This window comes from Pteropus medius, unplaced genomic scaffold (assembly GCF_902729225.1).
Source record: "Pteropus medius unplaced genomic scaffold, Ma_sr-lr_union100, whole genome shotgun sequence".
In the NCBI taxonomy this organism is placed as follows: Eukaryota; Metazoa; Chordata; class Mammalia; order Chiroptera; family Pteropodidae; genus Pteropus; species Pteropus medius.
In genome coordinates this window covers 5,435,852-5,449,707 of record NW_024354550.1, presented here as the reverse complement: position 1 = coordinate 5,449,707, position 13,856 = coordinate 5,435,852, and the positions used below count along the sequence as shown (strand labels likewise).

Genomic DNA, 13,856 nt, shown 5'->3' with positions numbered 1-13,856 from the left:
ATTGCAATCAAAGATCCTTAAGCTTTTTATTTTTTTTTTTATGTCACAACACCTGGTCTTCCTAGGTGGTCTCCCATCCAAGTACTAACCAGGCCTGACCCTGCTTAGCTTCTGAAATCAGACATGATCGGGCACGTTCAGGGCGGCATGGCCGTAGTCCTCAAGCATTTTAAGGTGAAGACTACCTCCATTACATTTTAGGGGAACATATTTTTAAGACTTGCAAAACATATGTGACCCATCTCTCTTCAATACAAAATGTAAATATTTGGATTTACATTTATTTATGCTGAATAAATGACTTCTAAGTAAATTATAAAAGTGGCTAATTTTCAAATTAAACTTTTAAAATATTTTTAAAAATATTGCCATTTAAAAAGATTTAGTTACTGATACTAATATTGTGCTATGTATGCACATGTATATGTATAAAATTATTATGTAGGTGATATTTTAAAAGATATGGGTTGTCTTTTATATTTTTAATGGTTGGATTGTTAATAGAAGTGCTTGTTACTTATGTATTGAATAAATTATAAAAGTACTTCAAAGAGAATGAGAAATTCACTCAATTCTGAAATGTCCAATTTTCTTTATTACTGTAATTATTTTTAAATTGGTTTCATCACTGTGCACAAATTAAGAAAATCTTATAATATGATATGATTAAATATCCATAGGGCAGTTTGATTCTAAATTTGAGCCTTAGGAAATATACTAGCGATTATAAGAATAAAACAAACTCCGTAATATTAAACTCAATTGAACTGAACTAAAAAGGGAATAATCAATTCACTTTCTCCTCCTAAAGAATGCTTTCTATCACTGATTTAAGTAATTTTGTATTCAAATGTAGATGAAGTAGTTAATATAATTCATAGATATATGTAAATGTCACTCAGGAAATAAATGGATTCAAAAAAGAAGTAAGCACTATTGTAAATCATGTTCTGCTTACAATTACTCAAAAGATAACTTTTAAAACTCAGTGGCAATTAACATTCACAAGATATTTAATGAAAGATTTACAGAAGGCCTTATGTATTCCATGGCTGATAGTATATATATGAATATATTGCTTGAGACTTTATATATCTTGAATGAAATAAGTCCAGGATAAATTACTTTTTAATTATTCAATGCAATTGTGAAACTCATTACAAATAAATGACAATATAAATGACATATAAGGTTATTTTAAAAAGCTTTTTATATTATTAAGCCAGTTTAAATTCATAGCAGATGTTTAAAATTTTCTGGATTCCATAATGTATCTACTTCTACCAATAGGTAAGAAGAGCAAATGGCCCATTTTGGAGGGAGAAAAAAAAGCATTAACATTTTCAGATTGAAAGGGTTCTATCTCCTGAGGAAAAGTCATTTAGTAAATGTTACCCTAATGATATAAAAGAATTAACTCTTTATATCCTCGATGCCTGTTATCCCTGTAACATATCATAATGCACAATAATCCTTTATAAGAACCTGTACTTTAAAAAAATTCATAAAAACAAATAGCATATTATTAATGTGAAAAATTAAGCAAGTAAGGTCATGGAATCAATCAGAAATGTGCAGATAAAGTCATCAGTCATACAATGTACATGTTATGGTTGGGATTAGAGTGTGTCTACTACGACCTCCTTATTTTAGAGATGAGGAATCTTGGGCCTGGAGGATATTACTAATATTTATTATAATGGGTATATATTTCTGTCCAGTAAAGTGTGTTATTCCCTACATGTGCTATACAAAACTTACATTATAGCTTGCTATTTTGGCTGATATATCTCAAATACATATTAAAATAAACAGTATAAAAATTATCAACATGAAAGACTGTATTTTGAGGGGAAATTAAATGTGAAGAATAATGTCCCATATTAACATTCTTTTTTAGTGTGGTGTCACTTACTTTAAATGATATCACCATTAAATAGATAATAAATTCTATTATTACATGATAATTAGGAAAGATTGTATAAAATTAGTAAGTCACATTGCTGGAATCCTAATAGTATGAAAATTTCTAAAATCATATGCATTTTACTTGAATTCATCTTTTAGTGTCATGCCATGGAGTTGACTTTCCAGTATGATCTTTTTATTGTAAAGTTCTCTTGGCTCTTAAGTAGGTAGTTCAAGGCAGATGAAATTAATCTGCCCTTGAATAAACAGTATTTAGTAAAATGGTATTATTTTTCAGTAAATATGTTTTTATACACTTAGTAAATAAAGGGTGACAGTGATTTTTATTCTCCCACCCAAGCATGATTTCATTAGGATAAACTGTTATTGTCATCTGTAGGATAAATGCCTGACAGTGAGTTGTGATTCAGTTATTGCTTCATGGTTGTTAGGAACACAGGTCATATGCTGGTGACAAACAAATATTTCTCCTTACTGTGATGAGACCAACCTGAGAGACTGCCACTCCTCTCTGAGCTGTTGTGAGAGCTGGTGGTGCTGAAATCCTGTGACTGGTTGTGTGGCATTCTATTAGACAATCCCTCAGCCAATCGGTAGTCAGGGATGTAAAGTAAGGCTAAAGGTTAAAGGGCAGAGGTCATAGTGGCATCATGTGATTAGTTCACAGCACAAGCCCATGCAGAACATGCAGTTAGCAACTCAGAAGCAGATGTTGGAGGACAGTGGAAAAATGTGTTGTCTATCCTGCCTAATGGAAGTCAAGATGAATTACTGATCACGCTATTGAAAAAGAGCTAAAAAGAATGAAACGGACTGGTGTTGGTGTGTGTGGTAGCGACGGTGGAGGGTGGCCGGTGGTGGTGGCGGTGGTGGTGGGGTGGTGGTGGTGGTGGTGGTGGGGTGGTGGTGGGAATTGTGCAAGGTACTGAATACATGCCAATATATGTTTTTAGCTCATATAGTGAACCTAGTAATGAAACTGAGCAATAAATGCTAATTTCTATCTCATGCACAAATGATATGAAAATAACTCTAGGAAATAAGAACCTGACTTACCATTGTTACCTTTGTTCTGATCAGGTAGAGAATAACCGAATCCCATCAGATCTGTTTTTTGCTGAATTGAACTTTTCCATTGTGGATCAGGCAGATCGACGGCCAATTCATGTATGCTATTGGAATGCAAGATCTGTGTTGTGGCATATGGGGTAGCTTGTGTTATTTGGCTGGAACTGTTGTAACTGGTTTTGGTCGTAAAGTCAATGCTGCTATAAATGGCTCCTTCTGAGAGCATCGTTGCTGTTTTATCCCCCTGGCCTGGAACTGGTGGCAGAACATCTGTAGTTAACATAGGAAAATGAAACAATTTAATGATGCGCAGGAAGCTCCAAACTATCAGGATTGAAGATGAAAAATATATGTGTCATCCCACACGTTTGCATTTCAGCTGAGATGGGTTTCATGAGCCAATGAAGGGTAGATGATGTACAACCTTCGCCAAGCTATCAGCCTCGGTGACAGGCAGGCTACTGCTCGTCCTTCACGTCTCACTGCTTAACACAATATTTCTCTCATTTTCTTCAACTATGAATAAGAAGTTTGAGATATTTCACTACTGAAAAATTTTTTCAGTTGTTCATTCTGTTTTAGAGCTAATGAAATTGTTAACTCTTTGCAGAAACAATGATAAGAGTGAATATACAAATTATGGATACAAATATAATTTTCTACTTTATCCCAAAAGACACAAAATACAACTGCTGAAAAGATGCAAACATTTCCAAAATTATACTATCCAAACTATGAGGTACATATTCCTGAAGTTTCAACTTGCTGTTTCTCTGATTTGATTTCACAACTCCAGAAATAGAGTGTAACTGATGGTAGCAAATGTTCCCCACCGCCTTGAGTAACAAAGAAAAATTTTCATGAATAAGTCATTTTCACAATCCAGCAGGAGTTAACTATATAAAAAGCAATCCGAATGATGAGTGAGTTTAATTTATGCTACCAGCTCTTAGACTTGGAGAACTATAGTTTCAAGTTGTAATACAGCAAGAGTAAAATTAAACTTTAGGAACAACACTGAATATCAATCAGTCCATTTAACAGTTATCACTTTGGTGTGCTGTATTATCTTTATAATTCAAACTTGCCACTTTTCTCTTGAGCTCTTATTTTGTTTTCAGAATAAAGACTCTAAAATCTAAAAAAAAAATCAATTAAAAATAAATAAATAAAGAAAATAAACACAATTTTTAATCACGTAGAGTTAAAAGTGAATCTAATTATATTATGCCCCTTAATAATCTATGTTCTGAAAGCCATACTTCATTGAACTTGAGATTATCAACCATCTTCATTTCTTCAATAAAGAAAATTTTCAACTAACTATAGTATGGTAATATTAAATAATGAACCAAATTACCCCAATACTAAACCCGTTTGTATCATAAAGAAGAAGCCGAAGTAGGAACATAGTCAAAAAATCCTAAAACTTTTCAATTTGATGATAGCTAACAGTACTTGAAACAAGAATTCTTATAAAATATTATTTTTGTTTTCACATTTTATAAATATAAAATTTTTCTTATTTAACAACAGTCAAGGGACATTGATAATGTATTTTGTACACTATACAGTTTAAGTCTTTCTGAAGGTTTTGAAGTCTGCAATTCCAACTTGTTTTCCATTGAATTGATATGTAATTTATTGAAGTAAATATTTAAAATGCATATCAGTGAGACTGTTAAACATATTCAAAGTTAAAGTATTTCACCAAGTTGTATAAGCAAATAAAATTATTATTTTTTATTTCAGAATTTCACAGCTACCTTGCCATTCTTGCTTTTAGCTATAAACTAATTAGGAAATTTGATGATGAAGCAGTGTATTTCATTCTCAAGTGTCATTATCAATTTTATTCTCAAAAATTTACAATATTTAATAATACATTAAAATTGTGGAAATAAATCCTTTACTCTGAAGATTTTCATAGTTTCTGCCACTATTACCATGTCTTTCACTGATGAATATTAACTGAATAGACATGTTTCTCCAGCACAGGCCTCATTTCTCAGCATCTTGGACTTGATGTTCTCCAAAGCTTTAGATTTAAATTGTGGACCACTTCAACACAAACTTTTGAAGTGGTCCTGTATTTAAATGTTTAAAAATGAAAAAAAAAAAAAAACAGTAGTTTATTGAATCTAATCTTACATAATGTTGCTCTTCAAGAGCTAAAGCTATGCTTTAAAATAGAATTTCTTTCTCTCTCTTTCTCTCTCTCTCCACCATCCCCCCGCCCCTTGTTGGATGAAATTAGTCAACCTTCAAGTCTAAGTGCTTCTGTATTGATTTTGGAACTGCATATTTCCTTCAAATGTTATTTGATTATTCCTACATTTTCAAAAAACTAAATTGAATTATATCACAACATTGAAATATTAGATGCTCATGCATGAATATGTGGATGTGGGGCAGCATCTCTAACATTAGCTGGTTTGGTAGTTTTGGTCAACCTTCCTCCCAATAGTCTGGACCTGAATAGGTGCTGCCATCTTTAGGCATGACTTCCTATTTTCTATTTCTCACATTCTACACCTACCCATCCTAGTGCTCTGAGTTGGCTGACTGGAACTTGTTAACATTTGAGTTTGAAGCCTATGAATTACAGAAGACCTTCTGTCCATTTGGAATTATTCATGAATCATTCTGTAGTTTTTCAATATCTTGGTTAATTTTTTTTTTTTTGATCTGGTATAACTACTCATAAGAATGCCTGTCTCCTTCACTGTATCATAAGTTACTCAAGGATAGGAACATAGAAATTTATGTCTGTATTTCCATAATTCCTAACTTAGTATTTTGCAGAGAATAAGCACTCACTGAATGGTTATATACATTTTTAAGCTTGCATTGACAAAATGTAAACTTATGCAATAATTAATAACTTTATCATTCAAAATACCACTTTCATTACATGTAATGAAATCAATACCAATAAACATGTATTGGTATTACTAAATACGGTTATACTATAATCATACATGTGAATCCCACCTTTAAAACTGCAGAGCAGTGTAAATAACCTAGGCTTTAGAATCTGTCAGACCTGCATTCTACACCCATCTTGATAAATCTTAGTTTCTTGACTTTTAAAATGGAAATATGATTATCTATGTCAAACATTTATTGTGCGAAGAAAATGAAAAAAAAGTAAAAAATCTCTAATAGAAATTCTGGTACATAGTAAATGCTTCGAATACCTATCACACTGAAAACAGATACAGTAAACCCTTCAAAAACTTTGTCTTGGCCTCAATGTTCATCTGTGAAATGTTTTATGTCATGAAAATGAGGTGGAAATGGAAGAAAATCCTTGAAAATCTACATATGTACCCTTTGGCTAAATTAGACCGAGACATTTTAGATGTTCGTATTGCTTGCTAGAAACTGAAAAGTAATTTTTCCCTCCATATTAGGCATTTATTCTTTGACATAAAAATAGAATGGTGTGCTATTTCAATACAAATACAACTAAGAAAAGAGGCAGTTATCCCTTGGCTGATAAATGCTTTGGGAACAGAATTTCTTTAAACACAATTGGGTCTGGTAAGGAGATATTCAGGTACAGAACCTACCTGTGGTAGAGTGATAATCTATAGTTGTAGGGTTCAGAGTTTGGTCACCTATGTAAGGCAGCTAATTTCAGAGGTTCTGGGCAAGTGAGAATCCTAAATGGGGTGTACTGCATTATAGAGAGTAAGCGAGAAGTTGAGGAGTTATACAACTTACCCTCTATTCTCTTATTTACTTCAGTTATGCGCATTGCACAGTGACTGTATGTCAAGCTTTGAGCTAAACCCATATATAGTCGTTCACTTAATCATCATTACACACCTATATTGTATGGATAGTTATTTTCTTTGGAGAATGAGAGGGAGCTCACTTTCTTGTAGTTGGTATTGACAAATGCAGACATACAATACTTAGTAACTTTATTATTTGAAATACTATTTTAATTATATACAAACAGGTATTGATATTCCATTCTTAAAGAGAAAAAGCCGGTCTCCATGATTATTCTTCTAAGTTAATGTCTTTATATGCTAATGCATGTGAAATCCACCAGTGAGGTTTTATAATAGACTCAGAATAGTTTAACCCAGCCCTGGGTCTCCTGTATTCATTCTACCTAGAAGTATAGAAATCCTCCGGTGAAGTCATCCAGATTTTTTTTAGATTACAGCTCTATTTTTCTAATTAATCACACTCATTTTTCACTGTAACACAATTTTTCACACAGCAACAGGCTGGATGATTTAAATAATACTTTTATCCTATCATCATTCTCTTAAAAATCCATCAGTGGCTTTTGATCACCCTTTGGACAAAGTTAAAAGTATTTGTTTGGCTTAAAAGGCACTGTATTATCTGTCCTTTCTCTCTCTATCTCTCTCTTTTTTTTTTTTTTTTTTTTTTTTTTTAGCACCTCTGCTGCCTTGTACTTTATACTCAAGTTACTCATTCATTTTTCAATTAGGTCAATATCTCTCTTATTTCTGTACCTAAAAATATGGTATTTTATTCTCCACACACTTTTATCACACATTTGACTAATTCCTAACTCTCCTTGAGATATCAACTTAACTAATACTTTTTTCATAAAACTGTCTTAGTATCAATGAACAGCTTTTTCATGTGAGGTATCAGCAAGGCAGCTCAGGTATGTTTACTGTCTTACTCAGGTATGTGTACTGTGTTCTGTCAATGCAAAACTTTATATATATATATAATAATATATATATATATATAATAATACACACACACACACACACACACACACACACACAACTAAACACTGGGACCAGAGACTTCTCTAGTCCCATCTTTCTCTAAACCCATTGCTCTCCTATTGACTGGTTGAAAAGATGAAAGAGAGAAAGTGGTGATTGTTTATAGTAATTCCAATTCTATCTCTTTATAAAGTCCTAAGGAGAGGACACTGGCATCAAATTTGAAGCCTTCATCATGTCACCACTTAGCACCTTTTGTCTTTTACTTGAGATACCTGCTATCAATTGTAGAACTACAGAAAAGTTCTCTTTCAACATGTTGTTTAAGTGTGTACTCCTTATATAATATATGAGAATAAAGACCATCTCTCATAATTTTACTGTCTTCCATAGTGCCAGGTACATAGGATATGCTCCATAAATATATGTTGAATGAATTAAAGAAGTGAAATGACTAGTCCAAAACTCGTAAGCCCTATTTAGCAACACAGTTCCTGATTTTAGTAATCATATACTAACAGTCTTAAAAATAAATGTATTATGAATATTTATCTTTTTGATTAGTAATGACTTTTTTAAAAGCTTAGCTATACTCAATGTAATATTGACACAATGGTATTATAATAAAATAATCAGCAACTGTATCACACTGTTACTATATGTGCTTCACTGATTTTAATTATGGAAGAAATTTTTATATCATTTTTAAAACATCTAGAAAAGCCAAGAAAACAAATAACAAATAAAGAAATTTTGAAAACCCTAACTTACCTCCACGTCCAAAATTCCCAATCTCATTTGGGCCGCTACTGCTATTATTTACTGGCAAGCTCGTGGCTGGCCATGAATCAGCAAGCCATGGATAACTGGGATCACCAGTATTTAGAAGACCTGGGCGGCTAAAACAAAAAGTAAAAGGAAATCAACACATGGAGCTCAGTGAGAAATAAATACCTGTCCCATACACTAGAATGAATTTAAAAATTTAGGATTTTAATTCACTTCAAATTAAAATGTGTAGCCTCTCTAGAATTCAGCAACATTGGCAGTTCATTAAGGCTATATATAGATCAATCCTGTCAGTAGAAGCAGAAGTTCTGCCTGAGATTCTGCTGACATCCAAATGAATTCAGTCGTGTGCCCTGAAACTGGTGGGAATCGGTAACATAGCAGGATCCCAAAACAAGGTTCGATGATAAATTGGTACCTCAAGGGAACAATTGCTCATAGGGACTGCTCAGTATCAGCCATTTCCAGGACTTTGGGCTATGCTTCCTCGCTTCCTGCAGCCCCCATATTATCTGTCCCCTGTAGGTTGTAAGCCCTGCTATAAGCCTTCGTGTTTGATTTAGAGCAAGGAACTTGAGCAAAATTAATGAACAGTATTTATATTGTTTCATCAATAGAAAACATTTTCAAGTTCTCTAGATTGCAAAATATTAGAGGTGTATTAAATTTTTTAAGGTCCACTGTGATCTGATCCAGCATATGTATAGAGTCTATGAAGAAAACTTTCTTCACATCCAGCATATGTATAGAGTCTATGAAGAAAACTTTCTTCACATCACAGTTAAAAGAATTTACATCTTTAATATTAAAGACAAGGATTCTGAATTCTTTACAGGTTATCAACATGTTTACAAAGAAATAGCAACATCTATAATCATTGTACTTTTTTTTTTTTTAATAGACCCTTTCTGGTATAACCCCTAAGAGAAACATATGTTTCTATGGAAACTGCAATAAGAAGATCCAAATGCTTTCTTGCTACATTTACTAGTTCTCATTAGACTTAATCTCCTTTTTGCTAAAATATTGATTCAATGGGAGATTGGAAGTTATTAGCAGAACCTAATTACAATCCCCATATTGGCAAAAAGAAAATAGATGAGGATATATGGGGTTGTTATCAGCTTTTATTAATTTCAATTGAGTATCTAAAGTTGTGGAATCCAGTCCTATCAATCTACAGCTTATTCATCATCCATGAATCATTTACTTTGTGATCGATTATGTGTAATTGTTCACTCACAGCAATTTAGTGAGAGCCAATAAGGAGTCTTAAACAATAGCAACTTCATTTGCTAATGTCTAATTAATGCAATAAACATCCTGCTAACAAATGAACACATTCCTTGTGATATTTACTACTCATTTCTTCAGGGGCATCTGGGAGATATGAAACATCTGGACTTGATTCCTCTAAAGTGCACGACAGATAGATCATTAAACCTATGGTAAGCCATTTAATTCCTCCTAGAATTCTCAGACTTATAAGTGATTGTTTATTACGATAAAAGGCTCTTACTATAGAGTTTCCCCAGGCTTGATTAAAAATAATAATAATAGTAATATAAAAGAATCTGCTTAGCATACCTTCCATTGCTCATTAGTCCTCCATCTCCTCTTTGAAATGTAACTGCAAAAAAAAAAAAAGACACATACACACACAACTAGTCAATATTAATTACAATTAATAACAACTACATATTGGCCCTTAATTTAGAGCTGAGGCCTCTGGGAATTTTAACAAACTATAATTAACCATAATTGTACAGAGAGTAAAAAGACTGATTTGGCCCAGAGCAAAGCCATCTTTTGCTCCAACTTTAATAAGACATTTTAAAATTCTTCAAACCAAAGGTAAGGTTAAGTTAAAGGGTCAATTTTCATTTGTGCATCAAATGTTACAAATGTTACAATTGGTATATACAGTGACATCGGAAAATTGACAAGTATTAATAGCAAATTATGAAATCATGACTTTTAATCTTTATATACGGGTGTCCTAATTAGAAGGAATATGTAAAATTTGTATAACACGAATTGAAACAAAATAGTTCAAACAGGTAATATCATCCTTCCAATGACACAAGCAAAACAGATATTGGCTGATGACACATTCCTCAACATCACAGATCCTTTTAAAGGCACCGATAAGCACTGTGAGTTGAACAACTATAATTACAATAAACATAAATAGTAATCAATAGTGCTTTGTTTCATTAGTCAACCCTAACAAAAATAAATTTTCAAATAATGGATAGTAAACAGATTCCAATTGTAATTAATCATTGCAAAACTCAAGTCCTTTATAAAACTGTGGAACTTATTAGCAACACCAAAAAACATCCAGTGGAGCCACAGCTAGAGAATCCACTCCCTCTGGTCACCAGATTCCATTCCGCAAAACTAACAACATGGAAGTGGATTTCAAAGTTTAACCAAAAAATTTAAATATTAGTTCACGTCCATCATCACTTAATCCAAAACCTTTGCAACCAAATATATTTGAAAATTAAAATGTATCATATCTGAGAAAGGTAATATAATGCAAGCTATATTCAACATTTTAAAATATTTTTGAGTGAATATGAATATTCATTATTAGTGAAATAAAGTCTAAAAATAATTTCACCTTAGTTTGGATTAAATTTTGCTACTAAATGATTTAGCTGAAAATTATGCAAAAAAATTGGCGTTTAGAAGTTTATGAACTGTAAAATTGTAGTTCTGTCCAAAATTAGTATAGATCAGCTAAACCAATCATTGGAGATGAAGGGAAAAAAATTTAGAGATATAAACTCAATGTATCTCTTTTTAGAAGGTATTAATTTTATTTACCATGATATTTTTTTACTTAGTGAGTAAAGATAAAAGTAATACAAATTTTATGAATTAGTTCCTAGTTTAAATAAACTGAGGATCTAGTATTACTTAAAATATACACGTAATAAATAATTTTGTCTTGTTTATTTTTTATTAAAATTATTAAGGTGATATTTATGAATAAAATTCTGTAGGTTTCAAGTATACAATTCAATAATACAGCATCTGTTTATTGCATTATGTGTTTACCACCCAAAGTCAAATCTTCCATCACCATATATTTGACCCCCTTTATCCTTACTATCCCCTTTTCTTCTGGCAACCATTAAACTATTGTGTCTATAAGTTTTCGTTTGTTTGTATTCATTTGTTGCTTTTAGTCTTATATCCCATTTATGAGTGAAATCATATGGTTCTCAACTAGTAAATACTTTTTAATTTGAATAACCTCTCCATAGTTCATCTGTTCCTTAAATTTACACTACAAAATATGATCATTCTTTAAATCTGGTAAGTTTCTAATAGCAGCTCTTCGTTCTCTAAAATTAGGTGATATGATCATCATAATCCAACGGGTCTATTAACACCCTCATGAGGTATCACCTCACAATGCAATGTTTTTAGAAATATCTTGCTGGCACACAAAGTATACTGCCTTTATAATTTTTTAGGTAACATCTCAAATACATTATAAAACAATTCTGACATAACCTTCGCATCTGCCCAGGATAGGCTACGAACAACTACTCGGAAAAAATCAAATAATACTAATTGCTACTCTGTTTTCTGACAGTTTACTTAAGTGCTGGGAATCAGAAATCAGCAATGTGTCCAAACCACATTGGGTCCCTTGAATAACTGCTTTTAACAACAAAGAGATAATTAACCTAAAACAATTAATAAAAAAAAAATGAGCATGGGAGGTATTAAATAAAAGCTTGATTAGGGGAATAAAACACCACAAAACAGTACAGCTAATTAGCTTTCCATCTGATGTGAGTTTCTAGTTACATGGTTTTTAATGGACTATCAAGTGATTGTATCACTCCGCTAAAAGAGAGCTAAGATAATGTTGTGAATATCATTTCAAATATGCAAATAAGCAGGCACTGATGGACTACATCTTAAAATTTGCTCTTAGGAGAATATAGGGAGAAGCTAGATATTTCGTCCTAATTTAGATGTTCTTTTTGCTCACTTAAAGTTTCTGTTACTGCCAAAGCAATGAATGATATTAGAGAAAGAAAGAAAACTGAAGCAGAGGCACAAAAATTAAGTTACATTTAACTTTTACATATTAATTAATGATAAATTCTTTATAAAATGTATCTCTGCATACCAGCTATACGAAGGTCAAAACAGTACATTGTGCAAATATATGACTTACAGTGACCCATAAACACGAGTTAGCATACAAGAGAATCATTTCATGTTTCTATTAGAAAAAGAAAAAGATCCTTATGTTAATAAGATTGCTCAGTTGTCTTTTTTAAGCAAGAGGAATAAAAGAGGACACATTTTTAGGTTCCCTTTTTACTCCATGCTCTAAAACTTTTAGATTTGTTCAGTAACTGAGTTCTGTTAGACCATGAGATTAAAAGCAGACTAGAAATAAGTATGAACAATTAGAACTCCAAAAATTAAAGTGATATTCAGTGTTTTGATTAGCACTTTTTGTACAGAGAGAGAGAAACATAAAAATAAATGTTATAGCATATTGAAAACTGTTCGAGGTAGCTATCATTTCAAAGAGATGTCAAACTACCTTGAAGCTAAAAGTAAAGAGGGTGAGGAGAGTATGGGTGGCTGGGCAATTTTGCTCTAAGTCATGATTTTGATACAGTGTAGTAATTTTGTGTTTAAAAGAGATAAATTTGAAATAAATGTGCATCTTTATCATGAGTTTCTGCTAGCATCTAAAATTAAGAACTTTCAGACTCATGTCTGGAAGATTTTAGCTAAAACTAACTGAATAATGCTAGTTTCCAAAAGGTTCTACAGACATCAGTCTTAAATGTTTTAGAATTGCATTAAATATTTTGAATTTATTGGAATATCTATAAAGGATATATGGTAAAAAGATTTTGCAAGTTTACCTCATATACAAAGTACCTCTACTATTATCTGACAGGATTAATCCTAATCTCATGCCTGCTAGAAGTGAAGGGGAAGGAAAACATAACTATGTGGTAAATTGACATTTTGAGGTAAGAATGCTTTTAGAGTGCCTATCTCTAGTGAGCCACATTTTCCCTACTCCAATTGGAAACTTTAATGTTGCCAGCCAAGCCTCATTCTCTTTCTTGATAAGCTATTTCTCAAATATGAGTGTAGATTAATCCTCTTTTAATAAGCATTAACTCAGCTCAGATAATCAGAGTATAAAAATCCCATCAAATCTTTTAGTTGTCCTTGGATAGTTTTGTCAAATAATTTATATTTCATTAATGGTTTTAAAAGCTAGCTTGAAGTGTTTAGCATTTCATAATTTGTTTACTCACTAAATTGTTTATATTCATT

General features: G+C 32.1%; 1 protein-coding gene and 1 pseudogene across 4 annotated transcripts in view; both read right to left on the bottom strand.

Moving 5' to 3' along the window:
- ROBO2 (roundabout guidance receptor 2) overlaps window positions 1-13,856 on the bottom strand; it is a 547,754-nt gene that overhangs the window by 43,048 nt on the left and 490,850 nt on the right. For all 4 annotated transcript variants that reach the window (XM_039855108.1, XM_039855109.1, XM_039855110.1 and 1 more), the window contains exons 19-21: window positions 10,104-10,146; window positions 8,499-8,626; window positions 2,986-3,267 (exon numbers count right to left, since the gene is read on the bottom strand). In XM_039855108.1, the coding sequence (XP_039711042.1) occupies window positions 2,986-3,267; window positions 8,499-8,626; window positions 10,104-10,146 (453 nt within the window). The remainder of the gene's footprint in view (window positions 1-2,985; window positions 3,268-8,498; window positions 8,627-10,103; window positions 10,147-13,856) is intronic.
- Window positions 41-159, bottom strand: LOC120596672 (uncharacterized; annotated as a pseudogene).